Consider the following 17,407-nt stretch of genomic DNA (forward strand, 5'->3'; position numbering starts at 1 on the left):
TAGTCACTTATTTTAATATATTAAAGGAAAATAAAACAAAGAAACAAAAAGCCCATCTCTGACTAGCGAGAAAAAACCGTTTAATTTTTTTCTGTTACCCAGATACATGTCAGTCGCGTTTTACCGCCCTTGTATTAAGAATAAAATCAATCTCCATTATATACAGTGGTTTGCAGAAGTATTCACCCCCTACCAATAATGTCACATTTTGTTGAATTACAAATAATGTATGCACAGTTTTTCAAACAAACTTTTTTTATTCAAAGCTGTAGTGGTTAAACTAAACACTGTTATATGAGGAGGAGGTTAAATGTCAGCAAAACTTGCAAAGAAAATGTACAAACTGAAATTTACTGGTTGCACAAGTATTCAGCCAGTCAGTACTTGGTAGAAGTACCTTTTGCAGCAATTACTGCTGTATGTCTTTTTGGATAAGTCTCTACTAGCTTTGCACAGTAGGATGGTGACATTTTTGCCAATTTTTCAAGGGAAAATTGCTCCAGTTCTGATAAGTTTGTTGGGGATCGTCGATGGACTGCAATCTTCAAGTCTCGCCATAAATTTTCAATTGGATTCAAGTCAGGACTTTGACTTGGCCACTCAAGAACATTAATTTTCTTCTTGGTCAACCATTCCAGTGTGGCTTTGGCTTTGTGCTTCAGGTCATTGTCCTGCTGAAATGCTTGGCTGACTCAAACAGGTTTTCCTCAAGGATTCGCCTGTACTTTGCACCATCTATTCTTCCCTCTATCCTGACAAGCTTCCCAGTCCCTGTTGAAGAGAAGCATCCCCATAACAGGATGCTGCCGCCACCATGCTTGACAGTTGGGATGGTGTTGATTGGGTGATGTGCAGTGCTGGGCTTGCGCTAGACGTAACGCTTGGTTTTTTGACTGAAAAGTTAAATTTTTGTCTTGTCTGACTACAAAACTTTTTTCCACATGTCTGCAGTATCATCTACATGCTTTTTTGCAAACTCCATACATGCTTTAAGATGAGGCTTTTTGAGTAATGGCTTCTTTCTTTGCCACTTGTTCATACAGGCCAGCTTTGTGTAGGGACCGACTTATTGTTGATGTGTGAACACTGACTCCCATCTCAGACACAGAACTTTGCAAATCTCTCAAGGTCATTGTTGGCTTCAGAGTGACATTTTGGAAGGGTGACCTGATCTGGGTAGTGTCTGGGTGGTATGATGTATCTTCCACTTCTTAATGATGGACTTCACTGTGCTGAGAGGGAGAATCAGTGCCTTTTGAAATTTTCTTGTACCCTTCTCCTGCTCTGTGCGTCTCTACCACTTTATCCCTGACTTGTTTCAAAAGCTCCTTGGTCTTCATGTTTGCTTTGTTGGATCACTATGTGAGTTGCAGCTTGAAAGTCTTTATAGACCTGAGGGAAATGATCTACAAATTAAACCACTTTGAGTACACACAGGCTGAAACCATTTAACTAATTTTGTGACCTTTCAAACAAATCATTTGCACCTGAGCTGATTTAGGGCTGTAGTAGCAAAGGGGTTGAATACTTATGCAACTGAGATTAATCTGTTTGTTTTTCTCTGTAAATCTTACTGGTGGAGAGAGACACCCGGAAGTCCTACATATGTGGAGAACAGGGTTATCTGTCTTGGAGCTGCCCTGTAAAAGACAAACCGATGCAAACAGAGCCTGCACCAACCGCTCGTCAGGGAACCCGGTCAAGGGCCTCATCTAAGTCCGGTGAGAATACAGAATCAGGAAGTGAACGCCCTGCTTGACTCTGGGAGCATGGTGACGTTGATCACACCAGAGTACGCTCCCAAAGCTTTGAACCCGTCATGCAGGCCCATGGCCATTACTTGCATACATGGGGACACCAAAGCTTATCCTACCGCACAGTTGGTGTGGTCAACCAGTTACCATATCCAGTATTGATTGGACATGTCCTTTCTTCCAGAATTTGTGGACAAGTCCCGAAGGGGCCAGAGAGTGTTATTATTCACCGCCCCCCAGAAAATAGAAGAGGAGGGAAAAAGGAGAGAGGTGTACCTGGGTGAGGAGGAAGCCCAGGTGAGGCCGGCTTTTGAAGGAGATGGCGGAATTCCTGAGATAACCTGCTGGAAGAAGAAAACCAAAGCACAGAGATAAACGGAGTAGCAGAGGATGAGGTCAGTACTCCCAACCCTCCCCTGACTCAGTACAGGGGCCGCTTTGGAACAGCACAATTAGAGGACCCTACACTACAACACGCCAGAAGTAAAGTGCAAGTAGTAGACGGGCACCAGTTGAACCCAGACCGAATGCTTACCTACCCCCATTTTGCCCTCAAACAGGACTTGTTGTATCAAGTAAGCAAAACAGAGACAGAAATAACTGAACAATTACTTGTACCCCAGCCTTTCCGAAGAACGGTGCTAAACCTTGCGCACAGTCACCTGCTCGGCAGACACCTGGGCATGGACAAAACAAAAGAGAGAGTGCTCAAACGTTTTTTTTGGCCTGGAGTACATGCAGAGGTAGAAAACTATTGTCGATCATGCCCGGACTGTCAGCAACACGCTCCTCTTCCTTCCTTCCGGAACCCCTTGATCCCACTGCCCATCATCGATACTCCTTTCAAACGTATTGCGATGGACCTAGTGGGACCGCTGCCTAAATCAGCGAAAGGATATCAGTACATACTAGCAGTGATTGACTATGCCACACGATATCCAGAAGCCATACCTCTCCGCACCATGGCCACGAAAGTGATCGCCAAGGAGCTACTCCAGATGTTTTCCCGGGTGGGCATACCCAGAGAGATTCTGACCGACCAGGGCACGCCATTCATGTCAAGGATCATGAGAGACCTCTGTCGGCTTCTACAGGTACAACAACTGAAGACTTCAGTTTACCATCCATAGACGGATGGATTAGTGGAGAGATTTAACAAAACGTTAAAAAGCATGCTTAGGAAAACAATGGAAAAGGATGGGGGGAATTGGGATCAACTGCTTTTTACTTTTTGCCATTCGGGAAGTACCACAGGCCTCTACAGGTTTTTCACTCTTTGAGTTGTTATACTCTTATGTACCCAGGGGACTGCTAGATATAACGAAGGAGTCATGGGAAAAGCAGCCGTGCCCCCACCAGACCGTCATTGAACATGTGGAAACAATGCGCGATCGTATAAATACAGTGATGCCCATTGTGCGCGAACATCTGCAACAAGCACAAGAAGCGCAAAGGCGGGCGTACAACCGCCCTGTTCCCTCGAGAGAGTTCTTACCTGGTGATAGGGTGTTAGTATTAGTACCTACCTCAGAGTGCAAGTTTTTGGCAACCTGGAGGGGTCCTTACGAGGTGATCGAGAAAATAGGACTGGTTAATTATAAAGTACGCCAGCCGGGGAGGCGAAAGGTAGAGCAGATATACCATGTCAACCTCCTGAAGAAATGGGTAAACAGAGAGGTGTTATGGAGCCACATCTCCCCCATGCCTGAAGAAGAAAAACCCCAAGACGCAATAACCATTGGGGACTTGGCTCCAGAACAAAAACAGGAAATTAAGGAATTCTTGGAACAAAACACAGACGTATACTCACCGCTGCCAGGGAGGACCCGTCTCATCGAACATGACATCGTGACCCCACCTGGAAAAAAAAAACACCTAAAACCGTACCGAGTACCAGAAGCACGAAGAGTCGCTATTAGAGAGGAAGTGAAAAAGATGCTAGAACTAAGGGTGATAGAAGAATCACATAGTGCCTGGTCTAGCCCGATAGTGCTGGTAGCAAAGCCTGATGGGAGCATCCGCTTTTGCAATGATTTTAGAAGACTCAATGAGGTGTCTAACTTTGATCCATATCCCATGCCACGGGTGGATGAATTAATAGAGCGACTAGGAACGGCTCGGTTCATCAGCACCCTTGACCTCACAAAAGGCTATTGGCAGGTAACTTTAACACCAGCCGCAAAGGAAAAAATGGCATTTATAACCCCGGACGGGTTGTACCAGTACACCATGCTACTGTTTGGTCTGCATGGGGCTCCTGCCACCTTTCAACGTTTGATGGATCGGATTCTGCGGCCCCACCAGGAGTATGCGGCCGCATATCTGGAAGGCGTAATCATCCATAGCCACACCTGGGAGGAACACATGACCAGACTGCGGGCCATAACAGAGGCACTGAGACAGGCGGGATTAACTGCCAACCCAAAGAAATGTACCATGGGGGTAAGTGAAGCGCAATATTTGGGATACACCATTGGGAGAGGGCTCATTAAGCCACAAGGCCCAGGCCTATAAATAAAAAACAAGTTTGTGCTTTCTTGGGAATCACAAGCTATTATCGCAGGTTCATCCAGGACTTCGATACTATTGCTGCCCCACTAAGCGAGCTGACCCGGAACAGCCAGCCCAACATGGTCATCTGGACACCTGAAGCAGAGCATGCCTTCACAAGCCTGAAGGTGGCACTGTGCTCCATCCCCGTGCTTAATTCGCCAGACTTCAGTAAGCCCATGATTGTACAGACGGATGCGTCAGACACGGGACTGGGAGCGGTGTTACCCAAAAAATCGAAGGTGAGGAACACCCAGTATTGTTTTTGAGCAGAAAACTTTTGCCGCGGGAGAAAAAGTATGCGACCATTGAAAAGGAATGTCTTGCCATTAAGTGGGCTTTAGTCTCCCTAAAATATTATTTACTAGGAAGGAAGTTTACTCTAGTAACAGATCATGCACCACTTACCTGGATGAGGCAGCATAGCGACGCTAATGCAAGAATAACCAGGTGGTTTTTAAGTCTACAGCCCTACAACTTTCAGATTGAGCACCGCTCGGGGACCCAACATGGGAACGCTGATGCCCTATCATGGATCCATTCCTTCTTCTCGTCTGCCACTCAGCCCAAGGGCGCTCAGCTGAGGGGGACGGTATGTAATATGGCACGGGGTAGGATAATTGATGGACGTTATGTTGCTTCACCTTTCTTGTCATTTGTATCCAGCTTTAACGAGCTCAACAAGGGACAGGTGCCACAAATCAGCGCACCGGTATAAAATACGCTCTGACCAGCAATTTGCGTCTGTGTGTAGTGGAGGAGAAAAGACGTGGAGGACGGCGGGCGTAGAGCGAGCAAGAAAAGATAAAGAAAACAGAAAGGATTACTTGGCAACTACTTTGGAACGGAATTGGACCCCGATTAGTGGACTGGATTATTGGACTGAATGAGAACCCGAACCCGGTAAAAATGACCCTTTCCTGTACCTGAACCACGAGACTGCCAGCGATTGTTTGTTTTGTTACTTTTACATATTGAAGAATTATTATGTTCTGTTTATTTTCTTTTTGATTAAGAAGTATAAACTGTTGCTTTATTGGAAGGCGAAACAACCTGAAAACAATTAAACATACAGACACTGTGCTGTTTGAACTCATGTACGATCTCTCCGTGTCTGGTGTTTTGTATCTTACCACCTGTCTATTGCAATCAATAAGCTTCCCTACCCCGCACCATATTACTATATATATATATATATATATATTATATATATATATATATATATATATATATATATATATATATATATATATATATATATACACATACACACTACCGGTCAAAAGTTTTAGAACACCCCCATTTTTCCAGTTTTTATTAAAATTTAAGCAGTTCAAGTCCAGTGAATAACCTGAAATGGTACAAAGGTAAGCGGTAAACTGCCAGAGGTTCACGGGGCGGAGCTATGCCACCTGATAGTGTTTATTGACAGAGTTAGTAAACATATACACATGGAGAGAGGGGCTCCGCCTCTTCCAGGCCCAACATTTACTTGATCGATAGACACGATAAACAGGAGGGGGGCCACCGTCTTTGAGGTGACCCGACAAACGAGAGGGGCACCGTCTCTGAGGTTACCCGACATACGAAGAGGCTCGCGAACCGGAAAGAAAACATGAATTAGTATTGATAACACAAAAGAGGTTCCGGTTCTTCCTGACCCAACATATACAGTAGGGGGGTTCCGTCGCTGAGGAGACCCGACAAACAGGAGGGGGGCCACCGTCTTTGAGGTGACCCAACATACCAAGAGGGGCACCGTCTCTGAGGTTACCCAATATACGAAGAGGCTCACGAACCGGAAAGAAAACATAACGTTAGTATTTGTTAAAACATATAATGCGTGGTGTTCCGCCTCTTTGAAGCCCAACATAATAGAAGTGGGGTTCCGTCGCTGAGGAGACCCGACAAACAGGAGAGGGGCCACCGTCTTTGAGGAGACCCGACAAACACGAGGGATGCCACCGCTTGGGGACCCTCACATAGAGGCATCAGACCTGAAAGAAGAATCCCAAAAGAAACATACATGCAGATGGAAGGGTTTGGCCGGGGGTCCCCTCTGACTCATGGAGAACCCTCCTCTATGAGGTAAATGAAGCGGAGCTTAACAAAGGGTTGGAGAAAGTGGAATCACTAACCCCCCAAAAGATGGACCCCCGGCTCCCCGCTGACGCAACATGAAGAAAAAAGAGAGAACCGCCAATGCATAAGAAAGAAGAAAAGAGAAAACATTTAGACGAAAGAAAACAAACACTTAACGTGACAAAGGGGTTAGTAGACTGTACCCTAATGACTATGTGAAGACCCTCTGCACAGAGGAAAGAAAAAAAACCCTTTCTTTAATTTTATTTCTTGGGGGGAAATCTTTGGTGGCTCAGGCAGAAAGGTCGTCCCCACTCCGGACATACTAGCAATGGACTGATGTGCGGAGGATATTTCAGATGATGAAGAACGAATATAACTTTCAACTGCTGATGAAGTCCAGCGCCCCATATTTTTAATTAAATGCTGGTTAATGTTGGCTTTTGCGGCTGAAGTAGCTGCCCCTATTCTAAATGAATGAGGAGTGCAGAATTGGAAAGGTGTATTGAAAACCAATGCCTTGATACAATGGACCGGCTTGAATTGATAAACAAAGGGTCGGAGGATGAAATGGCTTTGCGTTCTGCAATGTACTTCAACATGGAAGTGAAGGGACACAGAGGAGAGTTGATCTTAGAAAGCTGAATACATTGTCCTTGCCGCAGTTGATCTGTTTTTGAAATGTGAAGAAATAAGATGAAATGAGAATCTGGGATGAGCTTGAGGTCACTGCAGCGGATACCTAGGGTAGGAAAGCTGGCAAGAGAAGAAACTGTATATTCAGAACATCTCAAAAATCCAAAAAATGCAGATAGACATATGACTTCCATAGTTAGATCATCAAATGGAGAAAAACAGCCGTGGCGGAGAATTGAAATCAATTTACTGAGAATGTCTATAGAAATAGGCAGGCGAGCAGAAGAAGGAGCCGGAGAGCACTTGGAAATTCCTCGTAAAAGGAGACGAACTGCTGGAATTGATAATAGAGTTGGGGAATTGATGGACATCAAGCGAAATTGATGCTGAATTCCTGACAAATATAGTCTGATTGTAGCTGGTGCCAGATGTAGAGAGTCCTTTGCGTGCACTATGAACGCCATAATCCAGTCCTGGTTGAATGGAGTAGGATTAATCCTGCTTTGTAAACAGAAAGTTACATAACATGCCCAACCTGTAGAGTACGAGGATCTAGTAGATGGGGCAAGTGCTGATGCCATGTAATCTTGAGCTGAATTAAGAAGTTTATTAATAGTTGGATTTAGTTGAAAATCAGCTGATTGAACTGAGGCGTTGCTGCTGGATATTGCAGAGCTGAGGGCAGCAAACTGTGGAATTTGGAAATCTGTAAACGGGAAAGAGCATCAGCTGCATTATTAAAAATGCCCGGTACGTGGCGAGCTTGTATTAGGAAGTTATTAGAGACTGAAATCCATACTAGCCGCCGCAGCAATTGCATTATAAGGGCAGAGGAGGAACGTCCTTTATTTATAATATGCACTGTAGTTGAATTATCACAGTAAAATAGTATTGATTTCTTAGACCAGAGATGACCCCATAGCTGGGCAGCTGCTACAATTGGGTATATCTCTAGTAGAGCTGTGGATTTTTGATGAGGAGATATGTTCTCGATTTCCTCAGGCCATGTACTGCAAAACCATTGATTATTAAATAGACCTCCGAATCCCAGAGATGAGGCATCAGTAAATAAAGCCATATCGTGAGGAGCTGAAATGAAATCATCATAAAACATAGAGAGACCGTTCCAGTGCTGAATAAGCGCAGACCACATTTTAATGTCTTTCCTAGCTTCTGAAGAGATATTTAAATAGGAGTCCAGATTTTTTGCTGTTGATGCCAGCGCTAGCAGCCGAGATATAAACGTCCTCCCTGTGGAATGATACGTATTGCAAAATTAAAGTAACCCAGCAATGAAAGCAGTGCCCGTTTTTTAATTGTTTTACTGATCTGAAAATCCTGAATGAGCAAACGAATATGGTTAAGTTTAGACTCAGGCAGGCGGGCTTCAAACTTTTCTGTATCTAGAATGATTCCAAGGAATTCCAAAGAATGAAGGGGACCGATTGATTTTTCTTCTGAAAGCGGAACGCCAACTTCAGAAAATAAGCTTTTAAGATTGGAAATCGCTTCTGCTGGTGCATCTGAAGGAGGAGAAATTACTAAAAAATCGTCCAGCAAGTGGAGCAAGAACGGGACATGATAGACATTAAGGAGAATCCAGCATAATGCTTCCGACAGGGTATCAAATATCTTCGGGCTGCTGCGGCAGCCGAAAGTCAATTGAGTGGCAAAATAAAACTTCCCTTCCCAGCATATACCAAACAGGTGACGGAGAGAAGGATGGATTGGCATTACTTTAAATGCGTCTGATATATCTGCTTTTGCTAACCAGGAACCACGACCTGCTAATTTAATTGAATGTATTGCGTCTGCAATAGTGATGTAATGCAGGGAAAATTGATTTTGGGGAATTAATGAGTTAATGCTGCTGGTGCTTGACCCCCGTGGTGCTGATAAATCAATAATGAGACGCTTTTTTCCTGACATTTTCCTCGTGGCAATGCCGATAGGATTAATTCTATATACTGGAAAAGGAGGAGCTAAAAATGGACCGACTATAAATCCTTTCTTAATTTCTTTTTCGATGAGAGACTGCACTGATTGTGGATCGTGAGTTGCTGAATAAAGATTTTTGCTTTGGAACGAGGAAGAAGGAATTTGAGTAAGACCGGTTGAAAAACCATTTTTTAATCCGTCGATCAGGTAATTAATTAAGTTACTGTCGGGATGATTCTGTAATTTACTTGATAACGCCAGGATGTTTATAGGAGTAAAGACTGTGAGCATCGGGGAAAGTCACTTGCGTTTTAAAGGGCAGATTGTATTAGAGTGAGCGTCACCGCAATTGCTGCACATGTGGATAAAATTGCATTGCCTATTCGAACAGAAGCCAGTATTGAAATTGTTGCAGATTTGTCTTCCTCCTGAAAATCTGATACTGCGCCCGTATTTGTCTTTCCTTGTAGATTGATCGAGGGGAGCTGAAGAATGTATAGGATTAGGTACTGAAGATCTGTATGAATTAGCGGCGAAACCGGGTGCTTTAGAAGTTGATGCAATTGCAGCTTTAGGGCAGAGGGCTGTTGAATGAGCTGTTGAAGCGCAGACCCCACATACATTAGCCCTTAAACCACCGAAAATTCTATTAAATAGATCTGGATCAGGTTTAGCCCAATTGACGATGTGATTATCTGCTGCCAATATCGCTGCTGCTTTTGCAGAGAATGCTTTATGATACTCATAAAACATAGTCCCTCCGTATCTGACAGACAGCTCCACGATGTAATATTCGTAAGATTCCAATTCAGCTCTGCGGTTAGGGTATACCGAGCATAACACATCTCTGAATATGGAGAAAGCAAGGACAAACTCCCCTAATGTAAGATTTTTAAGCAGTCTGGGATCTCTGGATTTTAGAGTTACCGCCAAATCTCCACAATCGACTACTCTATGGTCCAAGAATTCCGAAGTCGTCATTAATAGTGAAACAAGATTAATGTCCTTACCTTCGAGAATGACACGTCTGATTTGTGGAGATATAGTGTGACGTCTCGCTGCAGTTGGAGAGGAGGATCCGTATGTAGATGCAGTAGCGAGGTTGTATATTGGAGGATCAGCTTCGCTGGCTGAAATTAGGGCTGGACCGTAAGAAGCTGTAGGTGGCGCTGCAGTATTTGATGCTGAAAGTAATGACTGCGCTGTAGATTGTTTTCCCTGTTCCATAACAGACACCCTTTTCTCTAAAGCCGACAGTTGAGAACTGACCGAAGATAGAGTATCGGAAAAAGGCTGCATAAATGATTTTATCTCGTTGAATATTTGCGAGTGTTGGGTTTCAATGGCTGGCTGCTGGTTAGCGGTGCTAGTTGTGGGGGTGGTTAGATCCGGAATAGACTGCCTGCTGTCTGTTTTAGGACGCTGAGTGGCTGGGCGCGGCTGATTATGTTTTTTCGGAGGAAAGACTGGTTCTGCTGAGATTGAATTGCAATAGAGAATGAAAAGAGACTCTCTATCACTCCCTGCCGGAATCGCATTACCATTTTTAAGGAGGGTTTTTATCAATTTATTCATGGGCCAGTCCTTCCAAAACAAGGCCGAAGACGCTTGGATCGCCGCAGATTCGATGTTTGGGTGGCAGGAACGGTAGGCAACATTTGTACTGGAACCTGGTCGAGAGCCTGATCAGGAGCCTGATCAGATGTAACTGAAATAGCAGAAGGGGAGAAAAAACGGAGACTGGATGGACCCTGGATTGAAGCTGAAGGAGAATGATCTGTTAATGACAGAAAATCCTGGGAATCCTCTGAATCCGATGACAGCTGCTGTAAATACTCCATTATTGAGGTACGCAAATGTAGATGGGTCTTGAAATCGCTTAGGTTTAAGCCAAAACGAAAAAACACAAGACAGCAAGGTAGAGGTGACTAATGTTTAAATAAGGTAGGTTTAATTGGTGACAGCAGATGATAGGTTGTTGGTGCCTAGCTCCGCCCCCTGAACCCCACCTATAGGTTAACATTTATTAGTTATCCACATTGGAAATTGCATAACAAACTCCTTGAATTATATCCTTGAAATGTGTATCAGAAAAACTCTACGAACTCTGTATTTAAGGCATCTGACTGAGTTAAGCAGAGATTGTGTATGATTTTTTTTTATAAAATGTATATTATGTGAATTGGTTTTGCCCCATGAGTTTCAGTCAAAATGACCACTGGCCACTTCCACCCATGTGTATGACACAAGCATGATCAAACATGAGGAAATATGCACATCTTAAACATTTGGGTATACAGCTTCTCACACTAGCTTTTCAATCCATAAGGAATACAACACATTTTTAATGCATACTTTACCTGTAGTATTTACGGTATCCCTCATGGTGTATTGTAGGTCGAAATGTGATTAATTCTGTGATCTAAAACAGATAAACAACCTTGGTTCACATATACTTCACACAATTGTGTAAAGCTTGCCTCCTCTGTGAATAAGAGCACTGATTGAACGGAGTTTGCCCTATTGATGCAAATGACATTTTGTGCAAAATATATGCAAAAATAGGATATAACAAAAAATAAATGCTTATAGTCATACATGCTAGCCTGCAGACAGCCAGCATTTTTAATATCGAGTGCAATGCTTGTCAATGGGGGAAAATATTGTGCAGTACTCATAATTTAGATAGGACTGTCTCTTAAATGTAATATGCACCATTTAGCTGTTAGCAATGCAGCAAGGCAGCATGCTTTCTGTTTTACTGGACAATGCCATTTTTATGTAATTTGCTTACACTGTATATCAGACCTTGAGAGAAACAGAGCAGGAGAATGTGGGATGTTAAGAGGGAGATTACTCTACCTTAAAGGACAAGCGGTTGCTAAAATGTTCGTTTAGGAGAGATGGCAGCCTGCCTCTTTCTTCCAATCTGGAATCTGCGTCTGCATAAAAAAGCAAAGAACACAGTATTGACAAGAGAAAAACTCAAGGAAATACAAGTGGAGGAAAAACTGGAAACACACTTTTACAGAAAACTGCTGCTTATAATCTTGAGTAATGGCTGAATGTACAGTCCTAAACAAAGTGTGCAAGATAATAATCTGTGAGAGACTGAGGGACCAGATCTACAGCTGATCATTTGTCTTTCTCCACCATATTTAATTAGATTTAAAAAATAAAAAAATAAATAAATAAAAAAGACACCCAAACTCTTACTGCTAAAGATCTGATATATCTTGTGTGGATCGACTGCATCTTGACTGTGATCAGCACGCAACACCAGGATCTTGTCTTTAGCCAGAGCGCACCGGAAATTCCTCCTCCAGGCAGCAGGATCGGGCTTGTCAATACCCTCCCAGTAACGACCTGTCGCCACTGCCCAGCCCTAGATATAAAGAGAACAGACTGAGAATAAACACTCTTTCTTTTGAAGTTGCTACTTTTATTTAAAAAATGTTCCCCATTTTCTAATATAATATATACTTTCGGTCTGTTTACTTTTTTCTCGTGGCTTCGAAGCACGTCCCAGTATTTCATTTACGGATCACCAGAAACATCAGCTACACCCACTGATAATGACCTCTTGATTCAGTGGAGTGCAGTGCCTTTTAATTTCACAGTTTTGTGCAAAGCAAGCAGTTTTGACCTCACCAAACTTTCAGTCCTGGGATAACTTATGCTTCATTTCAACTGCGGGCCGGGGCTGGTGCTGGCCAGCCCTGACTGACCCAGGCCAAAGGAAACTTCTGTGTTATATCCTAACGTGGCTAAATTCGGAAGTTCTTGTCCTGCATCATCAGGTCACTGGGGGATTGTGGGAATGTATTGTGCTGTGTTTTAAAGAAACCCATAGCAGTAGTTCAGAAACAAAAACTGTCCGAGCCGTAGATGCTGCAATTGAAAAAAGTTTTGTCGCTATTTTTATTTTCGTGCTAACACGACTGTAGACAGCATTCTCAAGACCCAATTTTCTGAACCAAACAGAAGGTGGACTGAAAGTGACTCTGATAGCTCTGCATCGGAAGACAGCGATGAAGATTTCATTCAGCGCTGCTAAGCCTGCGTGGTAAGTTTATTATTTTGTTTAGTTTGTTTTCAGTTTGTGTGTTCGCTTTAACATTTAAAACCTAAAAAATGTACGCTGCTAAACATTAAACAACAATGCAGTGTTAACAGGCCACCACGATTTTGTTTGACGGCAGCCACTGTAAAGGGTTAAATATTTTTCTGTTACCCTGACGGCTTCCTACACAAGCCCTCGCCTCTAAGGGCATTGAGCTGCTGCATTAACTATATCACTCCTGAAAATTTAAATACCAATAGCTGCCCTCAGGGGTGAAGGTTCAAACTATCATAGATCTTTTATCTTTAAAATTAGCGTCAACCCACCTTGAATATCATTCTGTCCTCAGGTGTCGAGTCCTTCCGGTGGTGATGTTTCCATGGGATTCGAAACTGTTTTAGTGCCTCATTAGTCCAGCTCAGACCAGGGTACCGCCCACTGTTGATCTGCTCCACCAACCAAGACTGGAGTCCGGTATTCTGGGGAGCATCCCTAAAACAGAATAATACAGAAATGTGGAAGAGCTAAGGATGCACACTATCAAGCTGCCTTCATATATAGAGAAATCAATCTGTAATGCACATGTTCATAGTAACTACAGTGTATTCCAGTCTTGATTTTTTTTTTTATTTAGTGTGCCCAATTATTTTAGCCCCGATTTCCTCCACAATTTGAAATGTCCAATCAATTTTTCCCCTCACCGCAGCAATTCCCCACACAGCTCAGGAGAACTGAAGGGACGTCCTCCGATCCCACGACCGAGCCAGCTTCCATGAACTCGAGAGTGGATGTCAGTGAGCTACCGGCCTCTGGAGGACAAAGGCAAGCCCTGCAGGTGTCCGCTTTTGAGCTCACTGGGCACCAGGCCAGCAGGATTCGATGTAGCTCGATGAGGAGAAACAGTCCCCCAATGGTTTAGCCTCCCTAATCCACGGGAGCGCCATAGCCAACGCTCCCTTCGGAATCCCCAGAAAAGACCGGCCAGGACGTGAGCCTGCAATGTACGACTCACCCTGCTCACCACGCAGCTACGCTTCTACCAGGAGAGCCACACAGGGACCCTCCAGTCTTGACTTTTAACTACTATTATTCTTTCAGTAGGAAAGCCCACTGAATACTGAATCCCCTTAAAAATAATGCAAACTGTGTGTACCATGCAAACATTAAAATACACTTCTCAAAAGTGCATTAAAAAAGAAAAAACAGTATTTGTGTGGTGTGAAAAACAGAAATAGGCAAACACCAAAATCAAAGACATTCTCAACCTCTCCTTAGTAACATGCTTGTGTCTAACAGCCTTTCTTATATGCATGCTGCTGTCCTGTAATTGACTACATGTTAAAATGAATACAAAACAGTAAAGATATATATTTTTTACCTGAACCCTTCTCCCTTTTGAGCTGCTGCATTCCTTATACTTACAGTGCCTTGCGAAAGTATTCGGCCCCCTTGAACTTTGCGACCTTTTGCCACATTTCAGGCTTCAAACATAAAGATATGAAACTGTAATTTTTTGTGAAGAATCAACAACAAGTGGGACACAATCATGAAGTGGAACGAAATTTATTGGATATTTCAAACTTTTTTAACAAATAAAAAACTGAAAAATTGGGCGTGCAAAATTATTCAGCCCCCTTAAGTTAATACTTTGTAGCGCCACCTTTTGCTGCGATTACAGCTGTAAGTCGCTTGGGGTATGTCTCTATCAGTTTTGCACATCGAGAGACTGAAATTTTTGCCCATTCCTCCTTGCAAAACAGCTCGAGCTCAGTGAGGTTGGATGGAGAGCATTTGTGAACAGCAGTTTTCAGTTCTTTCCACATATTCTCGATTGGATTCAGGTCTGGACTTTGACTTGGCCATTCTAACACCTGGATATGTTTATTTGTGAACCATTCCATTGTAGATTTTGCTTTATGTTTTGGATCATTGTCTTGTTGGAAGACAAATCTCCGTCCCAGTCTCAGGTCTTTTGCAGACTCCATCAGGTTTTCTTCCAGAATGGTCCTGTATTTGGCTCCATCCATCTTCCCATCAATTTTAACCATCTTCCCTGTCCCTGCTGAAGAAAAGCAGGCCCAAACCATGATGCTGCCACCACCATGTTTGACAGTGGGGATGGTGTGTTCAGGGTGATGAGCTGTGTTGCTTTTACGCCAAACATAACGTTTTGCATTGTTGCCAAAAAGTTCGATTTTGGTTTCATCTGACCAGAGCACCTTCTTCCACATGTTTGGTGTGTCTCCCAGGTGGCTTGTGGCAAACTGTAAACGACACTTTTTATGGATATCTTTAAGAAATGGTTTTCTTCTTGCCACTCTTCCATAAAGGCCAGATTTGTGCAGTATACGACTGATTGTTGTCCTATGGACAGAGTCTCCCACCTCAGCTGTAGATCTCTGCAGTTCATCCAGAGTGATCATGGGCCTCTTGGCTGCATCTCTGATCAGTCTTCTCCTTGTATGAGCTGAAAGTTTAGAGGGACGGCCAGGTCTTGGTAGATTTGCAGTGGTCTGATACTCCTTCCATTTCAATATTATCGCTTGCACAGTGCTCCTTGGGATGTTTAAAGCTTGGGAAATCTTTTTGTATCCAAATCCGGCTTTAAACTTCTCCACAACAGTATCTCGGACCTGCCTGGTGTGTTCCTTGTTCTTCATGATGCTCTCTGCGCTTTAAACGGACCTCTGAGACTATCACAGTGCAGGTGCATTTATACGGAGACTTGATTACACACAGGTGGATTCTATTTATCATCATTAGTCATTTAGGTCAACATTGGATCATTCAGAGATCCTCACTGAACTTCTGGAGAGAGTTTGCTGCACTGAAAGTAAAGGGGCTGAATAATTTTGCACGCCCAATTTTTCAGTTTTTTATTTGTTAAAAAAGTTTGAAATATCCAATAAATTTCGTTCCACTTCATGATTGTGTCCCACTTGTTGTTGATTCTTCACAAAAAATTACAGTTTCATATCTTTATGTTTGAAGCCTGAAATGTGGCAGAAGGTCGCAAAGTTCAAGGGGGCCGAATACTTTCGCAAGGCACTGTATATAGCTGGCACAGATACTGGGATCCAGACATTATAATGGAATAGGAAGCTGAGCCTACCTCACTTCCCCCACATCCTCATCGCTCAGCACCTTCATCTCCAGCATGTCCTTCAGCAGCCCCTCGATCACGGCATCACTCACTCTCTCGGCAAACTGGGATTGCACCTCCCTTAGCCTCCAAACTGAAACAACATCACAAATCACACATGCATGTACACGTTTTCTTATTACAGAAAAATAAAAGTTTTTGTGAATAAGGAAATTTGCAGTGTATAATGATTGAGGGTCTCACCTGGGTCCAAATCATGACTACATTTTCTGTAGAATTCGGTGTCCCTCTCTGCGAGTTTGGAGAGGAAGTTCTCTCTGATGGCATCCCCCTTCTTCATCACCATGCTTGTCAGGTGGGAGGTCATGCGCTGTGTGCTGGCCTGTTTCTTCACTTTCTCCACCTCTCCATCACTCAGCTGCTTCATCTCCTGCATGTCCTTAAGCAGCCCCTCGAGTACTGCAGCACTCTTAATGTACTTCGGAATCATACGGAACAGAATCCTACCTGAAACATTACAAATCAGAACAATCATGTCAGTGATATTCATCCACTGCCAGTTGAAAAGACAATATTAGAGCTAGCATGATGAAGTAGAAACAGACAGACACACAGATGCCTCTGTATACCCTCTGTATTTGTATTATTTGCTGAGGGATTTGTCGGAAATTAGGGGTTTTGGGGGGTCACTTGTGTAACAGGTTATGACTCCCTTTTAGTGGGAGCAGCACTCAGCCCATGTTTGGCCAGCTTTTGTTTTATAGCTGTTTTTTCTCCCTGTATTTTATTTTTTATTTTTGTGTGTGTGTCCTCCCGCACTAGAGATACCACTGCTGGTATCCTAGTGGCGGCCAACAACAACTGCCTGTGATTATTAATAAAACCTGGACATCTAAGCAGCATTTTCAATCATCTCGTCTCTCTGCGGATACCCACATAGTAACAAAACACCCCTGTTACACCAAAGTTTCAACAAAATTGAACAAGTTGTTCTCTAGACATACTGGGTCAATTGCAACAAGCATTCGGAGTTAGTACGCATCAAGCGTACTAAGTTGCGGACGAGCTAGCATGGTACTTTCCTGAGGATCATCCCCAGCTGCGGATTAAGTTAGTTCCAATTGCAATGAACAAATGAGTTGGGGATCAGCTAAAGCTCAGGTTTAGTCTGCAGCAGAGGATCAAGACTCTCTCCAAACCTCAGTGCGGGCTGCGCTCACAAACACATTGATTACACTTTGTTATAGTTCAAAGGATTTATGTGATTAAGGATATTTTTTC

At 43.3% G+C, this 17,407-nt stretch overlaps 2 protein-coding genes across 3 annotated transcripts in view; one reads left to right on the forward strand and one right to left on the reverse strand.

Moving 5' to 3' along the window:
• LOC117407892 (uncharacterized) overlaps nucleotides 1-17,407 on the forward strand; it is a 150,059-nt gene that overhangs the window by 51,319 nt on the left and 81,333 nt on the right. The gene's annotated exons all lie outside the window — the stretch shown is intronic.
• LOC117967638 (uncharacterized) overlaps nucleotides 1-17,407 on the reverse strand; it is a 39,753-nt gene that overhangs the window by 11,449 nt on the left and 10,897 nt on the right. The window contains exons 5-12 of one of the 2 annotated variants that reach the window (XM_059014683.1): nucleotides 16,370-16,633; nucleotides 16,136-16,259; nucleotides 13,350-13,515; nucleotides 12,177-12,345; nucleotides 11,823-11,902; nucleotides 11,321-11,382; nucleotides 3,565-3,612; nucleotides 2,031-3,459 (exon numbers count right to left, since the gene is read on the reverse strand). In XM_059014683.1, the coding sequence (XP_058870666.1) occupies nucleotides 3,435-3,459; nucleotides 3,565-3,612; nucleotides 11,321-11,382; nucleotides 11,823-11,902; nucleotides 12,177-12,345; nucleotides 13,350-13,515; nucleotides 16,136-16,259; nucleotides 16,370-16,633 (938 nt within the window). In that variant the 3' untranslated portion in view covers nucleotides 2,031-3,434. The remainder of the gene's footprint in view (nucleotides 1-2,030; nucleotides 3,460-3,564; nucleotides 3,613-11,320; nucleotides 11,383-11,822; nucleotides 11,903-12,176; nucleotides 12,346-13,349; nucleotides 13,516-16,135; nucleotides 16,260-16,369; nucleotides 16,634-17,407) is intronic. The other variant, XM_059014684.1, reaches the window with a different exon arrangement.

Source organism: Acipenser ruthenus, chromosome 48 (genome assembly GCF_902713425.1).
Source record: "Acipenser ruthenus chromosome 48, fAciRut3.2 maternal haplotype, whole genome shotgun sequence".
Classification (NCBI taxonomy): domain Eukaryota; kingdom Metazoa; phylum Chordata; class Actinopteri; order Acipenseriformes; family Acipenseridae; genus Acipenser; species Acipenser ruthenus.